This window comes from Haliotis rufescens, unplaced genomic scaffold (genome assembly GCF_023055435.1).
Source record: "Haliotis rufescens isolate VD_foot unplaced genomic scaffold, xgHalRufe1.0.p SCAF_1, whole genome shotgun sequence".
NCBI classification, from domain to species: Eukaryota; Metazoa; Mollusca; class Gastropoda; order Lepetellida; family Haliotidae; genus Haliotis; species Haliotis rufescens.
Window position 1 is genome coordinate 88,654,284 of NW_025963779.1, and position 22,760 is coordinate 88,677,043.

General features: G+C 44.6%; 1 protein-coding gene across 1 annotated transcript; it reads right to left on the bottom strand.

Annotated features, from left to right (window-relative positions):
- Positions 1-380: 380 nt before the first annotated feature.
- Positions 381-21,468, bottom strand: LOC124118900. Its single transcript, XM_048381403.1, has 13 exons — positions 21,096-21,468; positions 15,033-15,200; positions 13,877-14,137; positions 12,236-12,495; positions 11,123-11,391; positions 10,186-10,486; positions 9,385-9,416; positions 6,837-7,183; positions 6,152-6,319; positions 5,035-5,295; positions 3,866-4,125; positions 1,696-1,985; positions 381-723 (listed from the first exon to the last, which is right to left on the bottom strand). The coding sequence occupies exons 1-13, from the start codon at positions 21,395-21,397 to the stop codon at positions 421-423; spliced, it is 3,222 nt and encodes a 1,073-aa protein (XP_048237360.1). The 5' UTR covers positions 21,398-21,468; the 3' UTR covers positions 381-420.
- Between the last annotated feature and the right edge of the window lie 1,292 nt (positions 21,469-22,760).

Consider the following 22,760-nt stretch of genomic DNA (forward strand, 5'->3'; position numbering starts at 1 on the left):
CATCTGATTTGATAAACATGATGTAGAAGGTTGTTTCAACACAAATGGCCCCTCCCATGCTTGTGGCTATATCTGTTGATGGCTTGAACAGGAGTGTGTGTGTGTGGCTGCTTGTACTAGTCCGGACTAATGCCGATTTCATACTGCTAGCCCAATGGGATATCATGCCGCAGTTTAACATGAATACCCCACCCAGACACAGTATGCTGACTGCGTCAGGCAGGGTAACAACAAGTACCATCTTTTAACGTCTTTTGGTATGACGCGGTCAGGGATCGAACCCCGGACCTTCGGCGCTCCGGGCGCACACTCTACCACTAGACCAGGGAGACTGTCCTGTTAACAAATGACAACATCGGTGTAGTTACAGGCGATACAGGTTTCAAGTAACAATTAATGTTTATTCGAAACAGTTACAGGTCATCCGATAATAGGGTTACTGTTACCAGTTCGATAGAATACAGGAGGAGATTTGGATTCAAAACTAGGAATCAGAGCATAAGTATGTCCAGCTGACGTCTTGAAAGTAAAGTTGAAATCCATTCTGGGAGCCGGTTTGTCCCAGCTACCTCTAAAAGTGTCGCCTCCACGTGACGCAAGGACCCAGCTGGCGATACCGTATGTGGCCTTCAGCTGATGGGACGTGCTGTCGTAGTGGATGCTGATGTTGCCGTACGCCTGGTGTCGGAACGTCCCAGTGTACGCTTGAAGGGCTAGGTTAGCCTGGGGATAAACATACACTTGTTATGTATGAAACTACTGCCAGTGATAACATGACTTTATTTGTTGTTCTCTTTCACGAAATTTGAATTTGAAGATAAGGTATCTTCAAAGGAGTTGAAAGGCAGTCTCACTAAATCGCGACTTTCCCCTTGTTGGTTGTAAAACATGAATTAAAAACAAAATATATGTGATATATAATGATGTTGATCTATCAAATATGTCATCTATATACAATAGTGAAACCATAAACTATTGATAAAAAATGTATTATGTATGTATTATATATGTTGATCCATATCTTAAAAGGGATTGGTAATAAAATTGATGTAAAACAAGTTATTCCAGTTATTTCACTTCTCCAACAATCTGGGGGCACGGGTGGCCCAGTCGTCTAGGGCGCCGCGATTCGCTGTGCAGAGTTGCGTCCCTTGGGTACGCCATTAACCTATGATTGTGGGTTCGAATCCCGGTTCGCCCCGATTATGTTTCTAGGTTTGTCAGCACCATACCCGTGCTCGTGGGTTTCACCGAAGTGGTAAACGTCTGAGACCTGCATCACTTCGGGCTTTCCTCCCACATTAAGCTGACACGCCGCGATATAACTGGAATACTGTTAAAAGCAGCGTTAAACCAAACTCACTCACTCTCCAACAATCTGACCTAAGCCCACGATCAAAACCCCTAATGATATAGTGGGCACACCCGTCACTTAATCCCTATGTTGTTATGCCCGTACGAATGTTGGGAAAGTGGAGGGGCCAGCCTGAGTTCGACGAAGTCACAATGAAATAGATATAAAATAAATAGCCCTGAAGACGCGTAAGATGATGTAAAGCTGCTGTTGCTTCGAGACCGTATTGGACAATGGCATTAATGTGCTCATGCATTGTATTTCTACCACTAAGCATCAAGTTCTTTCAGCCAGAATGGAAGCGATTATTGAATTTAATAACACGTCCGTCCTTTACTCACAGTGTGTGTGGCACGTCTCCTCCTTGTCAACCTTCTCCCAGAGCGTTTACGGGATCCAGAACGTCTCCGTGTGCGCCAGGGGTCGGGGAAGGAGCAGATGGTGCTGGCGTTGATCCAGGGCGCCTCCGCCAGGTACATGTCCATCAGGTAGGCACTGAGCGACCCCCGTAACCAGTAGTCGGGGTCGGTGCCCGTCATGGTCAGGAACACACCCAGGTTCTTGTCCGGGATGAGGGTCAGGAAACTCCGGTAGCCGAATGTGCTGCCTGAATGTTGTACCATCGGTATTCCTGCAACAGTGTCAGGATCTGCTGGTGATATGTTCAAATCACAGATTCGAACCGATACTGGTCCTAGGCATATAAGCACAATACCTGTGCTGAAGTGGAACAGTTAATTTCTGATGTGTCATACACTTTGACATGAAGAGGACATGATGAACATTACTCTATTGTGTGTTTTCATAACTGAGTTACCCCTCTCCGGTATCGTGGATCATTCTTGCTCATCATATCCAGACTCCATTATTTACAGGCATCGTATACCTGGAGTGCGGCGAATGATTTAGCCTACACCTAGGATTACGAGGAGGCTGAAAGGTTCTGAGCTTTACTATGATAGGCTGTGTTGATGGAGTTGTTGTAAGATCATCGTTAGTCCAGCCAAACTGTAACTCCATAATACCAGCCTAGTACGGCAAGGGTGGAAACTGGACTTTTGTAGTCAGTTAACTCCCTTGCCTCTGGAAGGTGTCATCGACCAGGCCCACACACTTCTACCAATGATGATTGTATGTCTTGATCCAGCTGATGTTGAACACTTCCTCCTGGTGGTCTAAACAAATCCTCCACAGCAGAAATAACATCATCTAAGTTTTCAAAATGCTTGCCAGACAGTTCCTTCTTTAAGTTTGGGAAGAAGAGGAAACCTAACCCTGCCAAATGTGGTGAATACGGATGTTGTTCAATGACTTCAGATCAACATTCACACTCTGTAACAATGGCGACAACAGACTTGTTCACAGGTTTATTGTCCTGGTGGAACAACACACCCTTAGCAGGTTTTCCACGACTTTTACCTTTGATATCCTCACGTAATTGCCTGAGAATATTGGCATCATATTGGCCATTAAAGGTCTGACCCCCCGGAAGGTAGTACACCGGTAGGATTCCTTGAAAACTTAGAAAACTGAAGCTATCACCTTGCCAGCTGATGGGAAAAATATTTCCCTTTTCTTCGGAGATGATACCACTGAAGTGACAGTTGTTTCTGGCTGATAGCGGTGAACCCAAGACTCATCCATGGTTACAAATCGCTATACAAAATCAACTAGGTCAACAAGTTATCACGTGAGATGAACCAGAATGTTGAAACCTCTGCCACGCCCAGTTCCTTTCTTAGAATGTTCTCAACTCTCTCATAAGAGATGCCTACTATATTGGCCACGTGGCGTGTGAAGGGTCGTCGATCATCCATAATCGTATCATGTATATTTTCAACATTTTCCTCAGTGGTTGAAGGTCTTCCTCGAGACTCTCTTCCCCTCTTGAACTCTGCCACCCACCTCTTAACAGGGGCGGTCGGGTAGCCTAGTGGCTAAAACTTCGCTCGTCGCGCCGAAGACCCGGGTTCAATACCCGACATGGGTACAATGTGTGAAGCCCATTTCTGGTGTCCCCCGCCGTGATATTGCTGGAATATTGCTAAAAGCGGTGTAAAACCATACTCTCTCACTCACTCACACAACTCTTAACAATGGCGAAAAAAAGGAGCAAATTTGGTTATTTTTCATCAACAGAGAATACCTAGTCACTTTGATACCTGTCGAAATAAGCATGGAAAGTATTGTACTTAATACACGAAAACCCTTAAGGATATACTATACTCAACAACAAAGGTTCCTGTGACACCAGGCATGTTGGCATGTTTTTATATGAAATCACGCATTTTCTGAAGTTAGCATGGAAAATTAAACCATTTAAACACCTACAGGAGTCTTTTATCTGTTGCAAACCGAAATTGTTTCAGATTTGGTAAAAAACTTAACTTTGCATTAAATCTTATTCAATGTCACATGAACTTTTCGTGTTCAGTATATATACCTTTCGTAGTTAAGCTCAGAACTTTCAGCCACCGCTCCTACATAAAACTGGATCTATAGAAACCCCACCTCTGTAATACCCGCTCTTCCAGCCGAGGCCGTAACCGTCGTTGCTCATTGTCACCGGCGTCTTGGGTCTGCTGAAGTAGGTGTTGATGGAACTGGTGGCGAGAGCGTTCCGGGGTTTGTATGTTTCCTTCAGCAGGTTTTCGGCCACGACTTGGTTGCCCTCTCGGTTCTTCCCGCCACTCAGATGGAACAACATCCACTTGGTCATGTCGTCTGCGCTGCTGATCACAGACCCAGAACCACCAATCTTTGCCCAGTGACTGATGAAGAATAATGTGAGTGTATCTTGAAAACCAGCAACAGGTCATGGATACTTCAGTAAGATAACAGAATCAGTTAACCTGTCCCTTGCCACTCTGGATCAGCCATGTCAGGGGCGCTAGGGTAGCCTAGTGGCTAAAGTGTTCACTCGTCACGCCGGAGACACGTGTTCGATTCCCGACATGGGTACAGTTTGTGAAGCCCATTTCTGGTGTCCCCCAAATATTGCTTATGTTAAACCATACGCACTCACGCAGCCTTGTCAGACAACTCCGTGGGGACAGGACTCCTACTTAGCCTGGAAGACTACAGCATTAGGTTTTACCAGAGCCCCCTTGAATTTGAAAGTAGTATCTAGCCAGTCATATAAGATGTTCGTATAGTATGTTTTCTTTATTTTAAGAAAAATATAATTTCCACTGACGTCGGAGACACGTTCACCCGTGAAGATCCGGGTTAGAACAGGTCTTCAGCAACCCATGCATGCCGTAAAAGGCGACTATGCTTGTTGGTCAGGGTCGCTGACTTGGTTGTATCCCAATTGCGTGGATCGATGCTCATGATGTCAATCACTGGCTTGCCTGGTCCAGACTCAATTATTTACAGACCGCCGTCATATAGCTGGAATATTGTTGAGTGCGGCGTTCAACAACAAACAAACAAACATCATAACGTTCACTTGTCAAGGCTGAAGGTGCTGGTTCGATGCTCAACATGGGTACAATGGGTGAAACCTATTCTTGTTGTCTCCAACTTTGATGGAATACGTATCAAGGCGACCTAAAACTCCCTCACCTCAAATGAGACCTACTATGTACATCTTCCCGAGGCAAGGGAGTTAACTGACTATAAGAGTCCAGTTTCCACCCTTGCCTCGGGAAGATGACTATGGAGTGCCACACACATACCGGATAAAGTCAGACGATGGCGTTACAAGCTTGCTACCCTGTTTAGTGTAAGGTGTCGCAATGTTTGGTGAGGTGAAGTCCGCTCTGGTTCCGAATGTGCTGGAGTCCATGTGCAAGGGCTTGAAGATGTTGTCAGTCATACTGTCCTCCCAAGTCTTCTTTGTGAGCAACTCCGTGATGTGTGTCAGCAGTCCGTACATGAGGTCGCTGTAGTAAAAGCTGCCCCTGAAGCCGCCGGTGCTGGGAAGGTACTTCACCCGGCTGTCACAGGACACAGCAACATATTCATATTGTGAATGTGAACATTGAGTAAGGATTCTAGATCTATCGCCCTCCACTGAATCACCATTGGTTTTCGTTATCGATCTGGAAGCCTTCTTCCCAGGCCGTAGGTAAATTCTTTTGACAGGGGGTTGGGGTGGGGTGGGGGGGGGGGGGGGTGGGGGTGGGGGTGGGGGTGGGGGGGGGGGGGGGGGGGGGGGGGTGGAGGCAAGTATTTGTACAAGTATCACTTGTCCCCAACTTGAGTAAGGATTCTAGATCTATCGCCCTCCACTGAATCACCATTGGTTTTCGTTATCGATCTGGAAGCCTTCTTCCCAGGCCGTAGGTAAATTCTTTTGACAGGGGGTTGGGGTGGGGGGGGGGGGGGGGGTGGAGGCAAGTATTTGTACAAGTATCACTTGTCCCCAACTTGTATTTTCATGATTCAAATAGAACTGTTTTCTTTAAAGCAACTGCAAGTCAAATACAGAAATAATGTTTCGACCGAGTCATTTAACTTGCCCTTTAGAGTGTTGTAAAACGAACATATTTCTGAAGTGTTTCTCTTTACTTGTGACAAGTGGAAACTATCCACTTTTACGCAGATGTAATTCAAAGTTGACATGTCATTTATAGTTTCAACAAATTAGTAAACATGCTACATGTCACTGGATTGACTCGTTTATTTACAGACATGAGTATGGCAGGAGTACGCATTGCGGCGTTTGGCAACAAACAACTACCCTTTTTAGTAAATTGCGTTAGTAGCGGGTTCTACCGTTGGAGCAGGACATCTTACCCTTTTCGCGATATACCTGAAGTGATTATGACTGGCTAGAACAGTCTTATATACCTGACGAGGTTCTCCCGTGTGAGGGTGTCGTCCAGCCGGAGGTAGTTGTTCCTGGGGATACCCATCCTGTGTGCCATCAGGTCCTCCACGACGGCGTACACTGACCGCAGGGAGTTGTTGAACCCGTTCCTCCCTAACAGGTGGTACACATTCGTCTTGATAGTGTAACTGAGGATATATGCACAGAATACCAGTCAGCATCAAACGTGTATTTCTTGTCCGATCGTAGACTCAGTGAAGAGGCAGGGAATGACAGGCTTTGTGGGTCGAAACACAATGCAAAATTGTTACTGGTATATGTTCAGCATCATCGATTTATTTATGATGAATACCCTGGATCCATTCGCCATCATAGCTTTACTAAGCCCGGTTCGAATTACAATTCGATGCTTACAATAGACGTCTTCTCATTTCATACTCTTCAGCAAGACAAAGTCTGTTCTAAGTTAGGGGCCGACATAGGGTTGGGGTGGGGGTGTTGTGCTGCAAGTCTTGAAAAATCATCTGGTTATGAAATATCTAAATAAGAATTAGTAATGAGAATTACTTGGCGTCCAAGAGGGAAAACGTTCGGGGGTGGGGGATGGACGGGGGATGGAGGGGGAGGGGTGGGGGGTGGGGGTTTGAGGGGTGGGGATGCTGAGAAACAATACAGCAGAGAGTCAAAATATATTTCATTACTTACCTACTTTGATCATGCAATACCTTACTCAACAACGCCGTTGTGAACGCTTTGGACAACGACGCTATCTCAAACAGAGTTGTGTTCGTGACAGGTGTTTTGGTAGCAAGGTCGGTGACACCGAACCCCCGCGACATGACGACTTTGCCATCTTTCACCACTGACACCGCTAACCCAGGTGTCTGGTGACATTTCAGCCCCGCGTTGATCACAGCGTCCACTGCAACATCATCGACGACGGTATACACTTCTCCCCACAGTGCCGTCGTCGTCACCCACAAAAAGAACAGATGTGAACTTCCTAACATCATGGCCGATTCATGACGGAGATAAGGAATAGCGTGTATTCGCTGATAGTGTATTGCAGTGCAAAGTTCAGTTGAGATTATGTTGAAGTTGTTTGTTGTTTTGGTTAGGTTTGGTTTGTTGTTTTACGCCGCACTCAGCAATATTCCAGCTATATGACGGCGGTCTGTAAATAATCGAGTCTGGACCAGACAATCCAGTGATTTACATCATGAACATCGATCCACGCAATTGGGATCCATGACATGCATCAACCAAGTCAGCGAGCCTGACCACCCGATCCCGTTAGTCGTCAGTTGTTTGTTGTTCAACGCCGCACTCATCAATATTGCAGCAATATGACGGCGGTCTGTGAATAATCTAGTCTGGACCAGACCAGTGATTGATATAATGAGCGACTCTGTCGCCGTCAGGGAACGATGCCAACGAGTCACGCAGCCTGACCAACCCCATCCACTAAGTCGTCGTAAGGGCCAAGCACAGGTAGCTGTACTGGGGACAATTCTAACCCGGAATCCCCACGGTCGTTTACGACTAGATATAACAGGCCATTCCCTATCCATGATATCTCTGCTGAAGGCAGAGCCCAGTGTACGATTCCAATTATCATAAACAAAACACCTCCGTGGTCTAGTGGTAGAGCATCCGCCCGTAGAGCGGAAGGTCGGAGGTTCGATCCCTAGACGCGTCATACCAAAAGACGTTAAAAGATGGTATTTGTTATTACCCTGTCTGGCGCTCGGCATTAAGGGGCTAAAACACGGGCTGGTCGGCTCGGAGTTAGTATACTGTGTCTGAGTGGGGTATTCATGTTAAACTGTTTGTTGATTTGTTGTTTAATGTCGCATTCAGCAATATTCCAGTTATATGGCGGCGGTCTGTAAATAATCGAGCCTGGACTAGACAATCCAGTGATGAATATCATGAGCATTGATACACGCAATTGGGATACATGCGGCATGGTATCTCAGTGGGCTGGCACCATTAAATCGGCCTTAGACCTGACTTTACTAATCTTTACTAATGCCTTGACTGTTATAACCCTGATGAAACTTCTTAGCAAGAGTCGCATGACGCTCTTCGAAAACATGGTCTTCCCGTGAAATCTCATACCACCTTCTCTCTATTTTGTTTATTTCAGTACCGAATAGATTTTTTTTAAATATTTTAAAACTGTTTGTTTTATGCAATACACTATTTAACACAATATTGTGCCACAGCCCAGAAAGAGTTCAGGCCTGGTGCGAACAAACCGTCAGTGGCGGCTAGCCTGCACCAACCCGACAGGTCCGGGTTCGAGTCTTATCCTCTGCTATCAAGAGGCCCCTTACTTTATCGCGGCTCTGTGGCAACCCCAAGCAGAAAAGTCTCTTTAGTACCCCATTTGTGTCACAAGAACCGACGGCGATAAGCATCCGTTGCGGGCTGATTGTGTGTCATCGTGTCAAAAGGCGTGGAATCACGTGCATAAGTTTTGTTTGGCCTAGATTCGTGACACAGGAAGCTGTGATGAGGCTTGAAGGTTACGGACAGTGCCGTAAAACAACATTCACTCATTTAGTTCACATTTGTTCGTCCCATATCTGTCCTTCCGATAACGGAGGATCTTTACAATACATCTCCCCTTAACGTAATGCACTCTCCGGACTGTACCCCAGACCTATCGTATGTGTTTTAAAAGGTTTGAACTCAGTTACACAACACGGTCACAACACCTATTTAAATGAGTATTCAAGTACAGGGCCCCGTTCCACAAAGCGATCGTAGTGCTAAGACGATCGTAACTCCGATACTTAACATAGATTTACGACAGTCGCAGCGGCGGACACGAACACCAGCGTGAGCTGATCTATAAAATCTCGTCACATTAGGGGCTACATCCGAGCGACGGAACACATCATCATGACTGATGTTCTTAGTTGGGGACCGCCTCTGTGGTCTAGTGGTAGAGCGTCCGCCCGCCCCGGCCGCGTCATACCAAAAGACGTTAAAAGATGGTACTTGTTGTTACCCTGTCTGGCGCTCGGCATTAATGGGCTAAAACAAGGACTGGTCGGCTGGGAGTCAGTATACTGTGTCTGAGTGGGATATTCATGTTAAACTGCGGCATGGTATCTCAGTGAGCTAGCACTATAAATCGGCATCAGTCCGGACTAGTACAAGCAGCCACCCAAACACACACACGTACATGCACGTCGCTATATAAGTGCAATAATCTTGGAAGCGACGTTAAACCCCATTTCACCTCACCTCTTAGTTGGAGTCGAGACAGACGTACTATAGATAGATGAAAGGAGTAGAACGATACATGGCAATGCTGTTTAACCTCAGATGACATTCTAACGCCCGTAGTCGTCGGACAGCAGAATATGCAACCGTGATCAATCAGCGTCAGTTCGTTATAGTCCACTGTATTGCCATACGTTTCATGGGCCAAATGCCATGTGGGCTTGGCCGTATGTACGGCTCCAGTCTACTATATGCATATGTGGAAAGGGTGACCAGTACATCCGGGACTCGCACAACCATGTCACGTGATACTGATTATATAATCCATGTTTTATTCATTTACTGAAGTAATTTCCAACGTCTAGACAATCCACATAAATAATAACAAACCGATAATTCATAAAACGCCATATTTATTGTGTTTTTAGTGATGTATATCAGTATCATATTACAATATGGTGTTTGTAATACAGTACATATGTTTATCTAAAAAAAAAAAACAGAAACAAAAATCGATCCAGTGACAAAATATTTCTGCCGGAATTACTTTTAACGAAACCATAGTTTATCATTAAGAAATGTATTACCATTCAGCAAATACGAGTAAGGAAAGAATATTTGACTTTTCTTCTCAATTAATATGTATTTCTCATCTCATAAAGTTGATATTGTTATGAGTGGTTCAGCGTCATTACTTGACACATTTCTATCTCATCTCCTGACCTTTTACCTTTTCGCCTCTCAGATCACAAGATGGGATTAACGTGTTTTTTGATAACAAAAGACAAGTGTCCTGTATATGAACCACGTGTTCAACTAATGATGGAATTTCCATTGCCGATGCGGAAAAATATCTGCGGCAATGTCTTCTCAAAACTAGGTATCAGTGCATATACTTCCCCGTTTGACGTGAGGAACGTGAAGTCAAAGTTAAGAGTTGGTGCTGGGTTGTCCCAGTTTGCCCGAAAGGTGTCACTACCGCGTGACGTCAGGACCCAGCTTCCAATACCATATATAGCCCTCAGCCGATGAGACGCGCTGTCGTAGTGGACGACGAGGTTGCCGTAGGCCTCGTTCCTGAAGGTGCCTGTGTATGCCGGGAGGGCTAGGTTAGCCTGCTGAAAACAAAAGATAGATGTGAATAGGGTGAATGATCAAGGCACACATATTTATTGAAACAGTATTTTTCGTGGAAATAATGGCGTTCAAGAGTGAGTGAGGACTATTTTTGGCAATGATATTTGTAAGCATTATTCCAGTTATATCACAGTGGTCTGAGCGTTATCGCGTCTGGACCAGGCAACTCACTTGATGCCAGCATGGGCAATAATCCGCATCGTCGTGTACAATGACACACCATAAGTCAGGTCACACATTTTAACCACCATCTTCCCGAGGCAAGCGTGTCCACTAGCCTTCGAAAAACATAGGCAATCATTTGGGGCGTTAAAGATGAAAAAACATATTCGTGTCAACAAATACAGGCAGCGGTAAATCACTTTCATACGAAGGTGTTTGACTTGTGAAACGTTCTCTGATTGGACTATCGATATGTGCGATAGTCCAATCATATTCAGCACAGGAAAGTGGGCTGGGTGTGGCAAGGACGGAAACAAGACTGTTCCCCGGAATGTGGAGACAAGGGGTACTCGCGATACCACATGGAAACATAAACAGTTTGGGTATATTTGGAGTGTTCTTGGCACTGCCCGTCCACCTCTACTCCGCGAGCCTACTGTAGTGTCCCTACTTACGTATCTCATGACCCTTGTCGGGCGATTACGGCGCCCAGAACGTCTCCGTGTGCGCCAGGGGTCGGGGAAGGAGCAGATGGTGCTGGCGTTGATCCAGGGCGCCTCCCCCAGGTACACGTCCATCAGGTAGGCACTGAGCGACCCCCGGAACCAGTAGTTGGGGTCGGTGCCCGTCATGACCAGGAACACACCCAGGTTTTTGTCCGGGATGAGGGTTAGGAAACTCCGGTAGCCGAATGTGGTGCCTGAATGTTGTACCATCGGTAGTCCTGCAACACGATTTCACTCAACATCAGCATAATTGTGACTTGTCCCCGTCAGGAACTGTTACTGACGTAGTAGTTGCTACATGACAGAATCACACTCCGCATCTCAGATGACGAAGCGAACTACATTAAAATTCTAGGGTTTTCTAACAGCTTTCTTTCGCGATGAAGTCTTCAGGCATCTAGCATGTCCCGCAAACATTTATGTTTTCAATACCTGAGCCAAAACAAATATTTCAATTTTATCTTCAACAAATTATTTAGAAACAGAAATCCCTTTTGTTCCCGTTTTATGGCACTTGGTCAATGAAACTTAATCATGTCCTGATATATGTTTATCTAAATGTGTTGACTTCTAAAAACGGACAATTGAAATGTAATTAGTTAAATGGGTGAGTGAGTTCGGGATTCAAACACAGGTGTCGTCTAAGGCGCCACGATTTGCTGTGCAGAGTTGCGTCCCTTGGGCACGCCAGAAACCTATGATTGTGGGTTCGAATCCCGGTTCGCCCCGATTATGTATTTAGGTTTGTCAGCACCATGGGTTTCACCGAAGTGGTAAAAGACTGAGACCTGCATCACGTCGGGCTTTCCACCCACATTAAGCTGACACGCCGCGATATAACTGGAATGCTGTTCAAAGCAGCGTTAAACCCAACTCGCTCACTCCCATACCATTGGTATTAGCGACACGACCGAGTCGAAAAATTAACAGTACTTTCTGGAGCAAATGACCAAACATCCCAGAATAATACAATGGCTGGTCCCTTCTGATCATGTATGTGTGTTCTTTGTTATAGTACGCTGTGTATGATGCGAAAGGAAAGCAAGACTAACGTAAGCCCACCTCTGTAATACCCGCTCTTCCAGCCGAGGCCGTAACCGTCGTTGCTCATTGTCACCGGCGTCTTGGGTCTGCTGAAGTAGGTGTTGATGGAACTGGAGGCGAGAGCGTTCCGGGGTTTGTATGTTTCCTTCAGCAGGTTTTCGGCCACGACTTGGTTGCCCGCGCGGTTTTTCCCGCCACTCAGATGGAACAACATCCACTTGGTCATGTCGTCTGCGCTGCTCACCACAGAGCCAGAACCGCCCAACATTGCCCAGTGACTGATGGATATATGAGAATAGCTTGGTAACAAGTGATTTCTGATGTACTTGTCTCAGAAAAGTAAAATTAGTTAGAATTCTTACAAATCGTTTCAAATTATATCTGACCGCCGGAAATAGAGATACGCGCATGCCTTCAGCAAACCGTCAAATCACGTGACATGTATATTCGCCGCTGTCAGCATTGTTCCTGGCATGTCATGGCGAGTGAGTTCGGTTTTACGCCGCTTTTAGCAATATTCCAGCAATATCACGGCAGGGGACACCAGAAATGGGCTTCACACATTGTACCCATGTCGGGAATCGAACCCGGGCTTTCGTCGTGATGAGCAAACGCTTAAACCACCTTGTCATCGCGAAGCACACCCAGGATGAATTTTACACAAGCCTGGTGTAGGGACTTGAACCCGGATCTTCCAACGAACGACTCAACTCCTCAGCCACTTGGCAACCTCACCGATTTTCGTATTTAATGTCAGAGTCAGAGCGATAGCTGCATAGCAACATGGGTTGCTTGGCAACGGTAGTTGCAGGGCAGCGGGCGCTGCATTGGTAAGCAACATGGGTTGCTTGGCAACGGTAGTTGCAGGGCAGCAGGCGCTGCATTGGTAAGCAACATGGGTTGCTTGGCAACGGTAGTTGCGGGGCAGCAGATGCTGCATCGGTAAGCAACATGGGTTGCTTGGCAGCGGTTGCTGCAGTTGGGGTTGCTTAACAGGGGTTAAGCTCATTGCCGTAGTCCACCAGTACCTCCACATCCGCGACCATTTCATCCAATAATATCTCTTGTCTTAATTTGAAGCTCCGCTATCACGCATGATGGCGGAGCCTGTCATAATGGAGCCATGTCCTTATATAAAACATTTGCATTAAATTGTTATGGAGTGAAATTGAATAGAATTAAGTCTGGATTCTGGATTGTTTGAATGTTTTTAAACCGCAGTCAGCAATATTCCAGCTATATTGTGGTGGTGTATAATAGTCCAGTTTGGGCAAGACAAACAAGTGATTTATGTTGTTTCACATTTAACAACGTTTTCAAATCCGGAATCCACCTTTAATTATATTCACCACAAAGCATAGCTAAATATAAATATTTCTTGGTGTGATATGAACATACGATTGAGGGAGACAGCGAGACAGGGACAGACGGCTTGAACATACTTTCAGTCATACCAGCATGTGTCAAGCAACAGTGGGTGGGAAGCCTGAAGTGATGCACTGGTTAGATGTTTACTACACTGGGGAACCCACGAGCAAGGGTACGGTGCTGTCAAACCCAGAGACATAATCAAGGTGAATCAAAGATTTGAACCCACGATCATGTAATTCATGCACGATTGGCCACCGTACACATGACTACAGGCAACACGACACCCACCGTACAAACTGGGTCGAGGCCGCTACAATCTGACCATTCTCAATGACGTATGGTGTCGCTACATTTGGCGCGGAAAAGTTCACTCTTGTGCCAAATGTGGATGAGTCCATTCCTAGGGGCGTAAAGAGGTGTTCAACCATGTTGTCTTCCCATAAGGTCCCAGTGACGGCCTCCGTGATACGGGTCAGAAGTCCGTACATCAAGTCGTTGTAGGCAAAGCTGTCCCGGAATCCACCCACATTCTTCAGATACTTGACACGACTTATAACAGACAAACAGAATACAAACTGCAGAACCGTAGACTTTTAAATCAAAATATGTTGACAAAAGGTTCACTTATATCTCCTGCCTTATCTGAACCGTTCTCGCCCACCAACACACCCAAATTTCTCCAACCCCAATACCATGCCTACCTGCCACCTCAATCAGATATTTTACTACGATTCGATATCTTTCTGATAAAGATCATCCCGAGGTCACGTCAGGTAAACTTTGTGGTCAGCCAATCAGGGCGGGGGATTCTATATTCTTGGCGCGAGTGAGCGAAGCATTCGAAACAGCACTTTTGATTGATGTATCTCCAAAACGAACGTTTAACAGACAGCTCTGGATGGAGAATAATAAAGAGATCAATCGTGTTTTACTGAGCATCATGACATCTACACGCAGAGGTGTGTACTATTTTCGAAACAATAGTATTTTGTGCAGTTTCTTTTCAAATCGGGGACAATTGAGCAAAGTCGAATCGTTTTTGAATACTGACGACTGTTTCATTTAGGTTTTCATTGAAACCTCTGATTGACCAATAAGAATCGATATTTTCCAAAGTCATGGCAGAATGACTTTTAGAACCCTTTAGCAATATTCTAGCCATATATCACCATATACCAAGAATGTGTGTCTCAAATTGAGGGAATCACATCCGGGGTTTTCCGAGTGGTTTTAGCCACTAGGATAACGGCAGGTGCTTGAACTTTGAGAAGCAAGCACGACACACACACGCGCGGCCACGCACATTCTGTCAGTGTCAGTACCATATTGGGCAGACATTGTACATACCCCTCGACACCTGGCATACTAATTTACGTACATACAGTCGAACAGCACATTTGTTTTTGCGGCGTAAAGATTCCCTCCTCTATTTTGCCAGTCTCACCTGAGGAGGATCTCCCGTGTGAGGGTGTCGTCCAGCCGGAGGTAGTTGTTCCTTGGGATGCCCATCCTGTGTGCCATCAGGTCCTCCACGGTGGCGTACACTGACCGCAGGGTGTTGTTGAACTTGTACCGACCCAGGATTTTGTAGACGTTCGTGTTGATGGAAAATCTGCACAGCATGTTAAAAGATTGACTGCTGGTTTTCCAACTCAGGATTACAGAATCCTGACCAAGATTGAATGATATCGGGTTGTCGATGGTGCATGCTGAGCTAGCAGTTCGTATAACAAAGTCACCTTACTTACGCTGTGCCTTATAATCACCGGTCCTATATATAATCACCAGATGGAAAGCAGTACAGCATGGAAAGACTGATGTGGAGCTGTATTGCTGATGTAGATCCTTTCCAAAGCACAAGGTATGAACATGACAGGGTAGGTATACAGACACAATATTATTGTACTGTGATGCTAATTTGCAAGAATGTGTTACCTTATTACGCCGAGTAAGAATTAAAGTAGTCCTCACCATAAACATATTAAAGTAGATACACAACTGCAAATGTCTATACTAACGGAAAAGAAGTAACTGTTTTTCACATAAAGTTCAATAAAAATAAATTCATTCTGAAACAATATCATGCATCTTTCAATACATATTCATAAAGACATCTCGACTTTAAGGTCGCAATTCATAATTTGCATGTTTGAGTGTTGGGAGCATAGTATTCATGTATGTGTTTTTAATGTGAAACAGCACACAATGATCGAATAGCTATCAGGTGCTATAAAAACACTTTCGCTTAACCGTAAATAATGCTTACGCAATGTCACCATCTACGCACCGTTGGTATGCTGCAAACGGGAATGGCGCAGAACGAAGTAGCTGGAAATCGAAACACAATTTTCTCATTTTGGAGACGTTATCAACAGCAGAGCAACGCTCGTGACATGCCATGAGTCGGTTGTCCACGCGTGACGCCACATCAACAAGACAACCATTTTCGGTTAGTGCATCTACGGAATCGATAAAAACAATAAACTGCCACAATGAGAGCTCGGACATTTCATGGACCAATGAGTGGAAGTACCGGACGCAATCGGTTGAGGGAACACCACAAGCGGCACCGACGTCAAGTGATAGGCCCAAGTTTGCTTCCCCGTCCCCGTCAGCCACGCCTAGCTTGGTGTAGACATCAACTAAGGTTTAGAAGACAAGACTGGGACAGTAGACTGTTCACAAGGAAGGCCAGGTTTCATCTGGACAGCTCTGATGGTTTTGCAAGGGTCTTCAGGCGTCCAGGAGAACGTTACAGCGATGCTTACGTTACTCAACGTCGTCAGCTTAGGGGTGGGAGTGTAATGGTACATCATCCCGGGGCATTGGAACACATGGGAGAACACAACTCGTAGAAGAACACCAGCATCATTGTTAATGGCAGTTTGAATGGTGAACGCTACCGGGACGACATCGTTCGACATCATATTCTACCCTCTGTGCAAATGCTGGGACGTAACGTCCCGTTTGAGTAGCATAGTTCCAGCCCGCACGTTCCACGTGTTGCAACAGAGTTTTTGCGGCAGCATAACATTGCTGTTGTGCCATGACCGGCTGTTTCTCCCGACCTCTGGCCCACCCATGTTTTATACCATGGCTAGGGCTGATCACATGAAGCAAATCTTCAATGACAATGAAGAAGAACATTATGACTCCGAATTCAAAAGCAAGATTCATACTCTTGTTCAAGACCTGAAAAGGAAATATAAAGATATTTTCAATAACCCAGACCTTCATTTATCTGAGTCAGAATTAGAATGCATCTGTAAAAGAATGAAGAATAGGAAGGCTCCAGGGATAGATGGCATCACCTATGAACTCCTGAAACATGGTGGTCGCTACCTATATCACTGTATCGCAGGGTTTATTTCCAACAGCATCATTGATTCTGGTTTTGTACCAAGTGCATGGAAGTGCAAAACTCTACCTCGTCTACATAAACAGCCTGCTAGAGAAACTTTCATCCTCAAAGAAAGGGGCAATGGTACTCATGTCCACGTGGCAAGCCCAACACAAGCAGATGACATCACATTGCTAAGTCCTCTAAACTCCAACCTTCAGACAATGGCGGACACATGTGAACAATACATTTCTGTCATTACATTTTCTGCCTCAAAGAGCAATATAATCTTCTTCAAGAAGTCTTTACCTCAGCCTACTTCAATCATCCTCTAAGGCAGAGAAATCAAAAATGTGTCTGAGCTAAATCATCTTGGATTAGAGCTTCATGAATCATTTAATTCGTGGGACAGGACAATAGCAGCTTGCTCGAAAATGAAGTCTACAGCATTCGCATTAATCAAATCAGGCTATCACTCTAATGCACGGAGTCCCCTCACCAGTCTCAAGTTGTTCCAGACAATATGCCTACCTAAAGCATTGTATGGCTGCGAGTTGTGGTCATATTTGACAAAGAGGGAGCTACTAGCAATTGAACACTCACAAAGACTAGCCCTAAAGATGGCACAAGGACTTCCCTGACATATCAGAACTGACCTATGTAACTCTCTTTTGGGAACATTACCTGCAGAAGCTGCAGTTGATAAAAAGCAGCTGTTGTTCTTTGTTAAGCTTTCTCATATAAAGCACACTAATTTAACCAGTGTCTTCATAAGCTGCCACTTCTGCTACAAGAAAAGCTGCAGTCCAGTTTCACTTGGATTCATCCCGGATGTCTATCGACTCGTGAAGAAGTACGGACTAAAAGAATATCTTGAAATGATCATAGACTCTGGACGTTTTGTGATTTACATCTCCTGGAAGAAGATGGTCACAGAAGCTATCTTCACTTATGAGAAAGAGCAGTAGAATAGCTGCTGATCCAGACCTAAAACACTTCAGAATAATTCATCCTGAAATACAGCCTCACTTTGCATGGCAGATTGACGAACTATTCCCCTTGATGAAGCCCCCCTGCAGACTAGTTGTAAAGCTGTGTGCTTGCTGGAGTCCAGGGAAAGTAAAGGGAACCTGTGTCTTGTGTAATGCTGACATCAGTGACCTTCTGGTTCACAGTGTGTGTTTGTGTGTGTACCGTACACATATACGTGACAGTCTCTGGATGGACATTATAGACTATAGTCCTGTAGAAGTTAGCGTCAGTCTCCACAGTAAGAATGACACTGATCTTGTGTGTTCTCCGCTCTCGTGCAGACCTCCACTTCCTCTGCCAGAAGAAGATACAATAAACTATGCAAAGACTGCAATACAGCACCTTTCACCATTCACATCCACTCCTGAACTTTAAAAACATGTATCTAGTCCTCTAAATATTTTTAAATATTTTGCCCTGCATATTGTACTCTACTTTCGAGGAATAAAAGCATATATATAGATATATTTATATACATCAGAATTTCATTCCGGTAACTTTCTGCACATTTTGCAATTTTTAGTGATTAAATTCACTTTTCCCGCAAATTACGGGAAGCACGTGCACGTGTTCACAGGGAATAGATAAGTTGCATTCCAGCTATGTGTTCCCAACTGTTTTCGTGCTGTTTGGCAAATTTGTTGAAAACTGACAATTATTTATTTGGTGGCGTTTCTTTTGCCCGCTAGTTTATTTCTTAGATTCTAAGTTTAAATATTACGGCGTTCCCCCAACACAATATTAATGGCCCATCAATATTGTGTCGGGACGCCGGGAAATCAGGCTTGAGGACATCCGTAATGCTGTATGCGCGGCGGAGATAACGCAGACAGGGGACATCAACGGAAGTGATATTTCTGGAGGCGACCATCGAAACTGCCATGTCGTGGTAATATGCCAATCTGTCGCCATCTCTTCATTAACTCATACATCCAACGTAGTGTTACATTGATGTTGTTAGTCCATCAGTATTTTGTGTGTGTTTCTCCCCTCACGCCAGTCCTAAATTAACGTTCTTTTAAAAGTTAAAAAAGTTTTTTAGTATACATGCACCTTTCACACGCTTAAATATATATATAAACCCCTGGAATGAACAGATTTCAGGTTTCATAGCAAAATCCCGAGCTGTGTTTTATACACTCTATCTAAAATCAGATTTTAAAATCGATACCCCTCTGCGTGTCCAGTGAACCATGCCGGGATGTGCGGGGTTTTAGTATACTTTTACACATGATTACCTGTGGATGAGGTGGTCAGTGGCTTGGTTCATTACGTCAGACTCAGTGACGTGGATCATTATGTCAAACTCAGTGACGTGGTTCATTACGTCAAACTCAGTGACGTGGATCATTACGTCACACTAAGTGACTTGGTTCATTACATCAGACTCAGTGACCTGGTTCATTATGTCACATTCAGTGACGTGGATCATTACATCAGACTCAGTGACCTGGTTCATTACGTCACACTCAGTGGCTTGGTTCATTACGTCACACTCAGTGACTTGGTTCATTACGTCACACTCAGTGACTTGGTTCATTACATCACACTCAGTGACTTGGTTCATTACATCACACTCAACGACGTGGTTCATTACGTCACACTCAGTGACGTGGTTCATTACGTCCGACTCAGTTACGTGGTTCATTATGTCACATTCAGTGACGTGGATCATTACACCAGACCCAGTGACCTGGTTCATTACGTCACACTCAGTGACTTGGTTCATTACATCACACTCAACGACGTGGTTCATTACATCACACTCAGTGACGTGGTTCATTACGTCACACTCAGTGACCTGGTTCATTATATCACATTCAGTGACTTGGTTCATTACATCACACTCAACGACGTGGTTCATTACGTCACACTCAGTGACGTGGTTCATTACGTCACACTCAGTGACGTGGTTCATTACCCCAACGGTATGCGGTGTTAAACACGTGCACACTCACACGCACGCGCACACAACCACATCGTTTGCTATGATAAATTTAAAGTGCAAATGGAAGAATATAAAGACCATTTTGGAACCCATTTCGATTAGAACGCATTCACTGGAAATTGAGTTTGTGTTATGAACCGGAAAACACGAACGACTTAAACATATTCTCTGCCGTTGTATCTTAAAATATGCAGCATTTGACTCGTTCATATACGACTATTTTAATTGTTTTTGCGATGTTCGAACCTATTCACATCACCGATACTTTTCCATCAACCGATACGACCTTTCTATTTGTTAGGACTGCCTCCGTGGTAGAACGTCCGAGCGGAAGGTTCGGGGTTTGATCCCCGGCCGCGTCATACCAAAAGACGTTAAAAGATGGCAATGTTGTTACCCTGTCTGGCGCTCGGCATCAATTTTGTCGCCGTATAGCTAACGCCATAATGACACTGGTGCTTATTTAGCGGCTAGAGATCAACAGATGGCTAAAGGTGAATTACGGATTATCTGTCCCAGGTGAATAGGTCACCACATTTCTGGCAATCTGACAAGACGCGCCTGCTTTATGTTTTTACCCCCCGGGCGACCGTAAACAACTGGGCGGTGGATATTTTACCTATCACGATGTTCGTGTTACAATAATTGGATAACCCTTTGATGAGAATACTGAAAAATACAGGAGAAACATCAATATCCTTGTTCGGGGCCCCGTTCATACAATTCCCATCAGCATGTGCAAGTGACTGATAAAATACTCGTTTCGGACCCAATGAAATTGTACAAAGCGCCTTTTACCATGCACTGTAAAGATCAACTCGAGACGAACACCCGAGAACATAATGAACGTGCAATACGCAAGGGCGGCGCGCATTTTAAATACAAACTACAAAGAGGCACTTTTCAAATTTTCAAATATTTTGAACGAAAGAATGCTTTGGGCCAAAGTTTAAAAGCATAGGTGTGTTTTAAAAGTTAGAGAACATACTTGTCACTGTCGGCTCGTGAAAAAAAAATTCAATTGCGAATAATTGAACAGAAAAATGCAATCTCCATGAAAACAGCCTTAAACCTTTTCCTTTCATGTTCTGTCCCTAAGCTCCCTGGAAATGAGCATGAAGACATTAAGGTTTGTTTCTGTAGATTTTGAATATGATTTGTTTATGGTTAAAAGAATGTTTTCCTACCTTGTCCGGTCTTTGAGTATTTTACTAAGCAACGTTGTGGTGAACGCCTTAGACAACGACGCTATTCCAAACAACGTTGTGCTAGTGACAGGCGTTCCTGCGGCGATGTTGCTAACACCGAACCCCCGCGACATGACAATGTTGCCGTCTTTCACCACTGCCACCGCTAAGCCAGGTGTCTTGTGACATCTTAGCCCCGCGTTGATCACAGCGTCCACTGCAACATCATCGACGACGGTATACACTACTCCCCAAAGCGCTGTTGTGGCGCAAAGCGAAAGTAAGCCTGCCTGTAGCCACATGATGACTGAGCCATGAATTGGGTGCCCCTTCCTTTATAAGCTATAGTGTTATGCAATTGCTATTGTGTCCATCTTTACTGCAGAGTTTTGATAAGTTTAGACTTGGAGTAATTACTACACTTTACGTACGTACGTACGTACTACTAAAATTATTACTTTTTTTTTGTACAGATCAAATAAGTACTCTGTGGTGTACAGGTATACTGCTTGAGTAATTCGACCAGATTTTAGAAAGCCTTTTTTTGTTTTGTTTTGTATGTTATTTAACGCCGCACTCGGCAGTATTCCAGCTATATGAAGGCTGTACATAATAGCGTCTGGACCAGACAATCCAATGATTGACATCATGATCATCGATCTACGCTGTTGGGATACGATGACACGCATCAACCAAGTCAGATTGGCCAGACTGGCCACCCGATCCCGTCAGTCGCATCTTACGGCAAGTATAGTGGCCTCTTGAGGCAAGCATGGGTTGCTGAAGACCTATTCTACCCCGGATCTTCAAGGGGAATTAGAAATAGACAATCAGGTTTTCAAATAAAAATAACCTCTCTCAGTCGGTTGCACCACAGCTGAAACTATACTATGTATTGCATGAAAGGTACTTCTTTCTAAATGAGTGACAGTACTCTTAAAGGGGATTTACAGTAAGCTGGAACTATGGGATTAAACTATTAATAAAGCATATTAAAACAAGCATCTTGAAGGAAAAAAATCTTAAGGCAATATTTGTGACAAAAAACGTTAAAACGTACTCGCATTCCGGAAACTACCGACAGTTAATGAACAAAGTTGTCATGTGACGTGACATCACTGTTTCTGTACAGTGCTTGGTAGATTACAAGCGGGTATCACTAAGGAACAGCACATGTTTTTGTTGGGTCGCGAACAGATGGACATAGACGACCAGCATAGGTTGCTGGGGAATTATTCTACCCGGAATCCCCGGAATAGGGGAGGACCAGCAACGTGATATTTGAAGGACGGTCATGATGCCCGTCATTGATGAAAAACAACTAATTCTTTTAATGTCACAACGAAGAAAGTGTCAACACAATGAGCTTTCACACGTAGAACGCATTCACTGGAAATTGAGTTTGTGTTATGAACCGGAAAACACGAACGACTTAAACATATTCTCTGCCGTTGTATCTTAAAATATGCAGCATTTGACTCGTTCATATACGACTATTTTAATTGTTTTTGCGATGTTCGAACCTATTCACATCACCGATACTTTTCCATCAACCGATACGACCTTTCTATTTGTTAGGACTGCCTCCGTGGTAGAACGTCCGAGCGGAAGGTTCGGGGTTTGATCCCCGGCCGCGTCATACCAAAAGACGTTAAAAGATGGCAA

Coding starts and splice junctions, on each gene's coding strand:
- LOC124118900 (XM_048381403.1), bottom strand. CDS start 21,397: ATGTGGCTACAGGCAGGCTTACTTTCGCTTTGCGCCACAACAGCGCTT. Junction 5,296..6,151: donor ACACGGGAGAACCTCGTCAG/GTATATAAGACT, acceptor GTCCTGTGACAG/CCGGGTGAAGTACCTTCCCA. Junction 724..1,695: donor GGAGACGTGCCACACACACT/GTGAGTAAAGGA, acceptor GTTTATCCCCAG/GCTAACCTAGCCCTTCAAGC.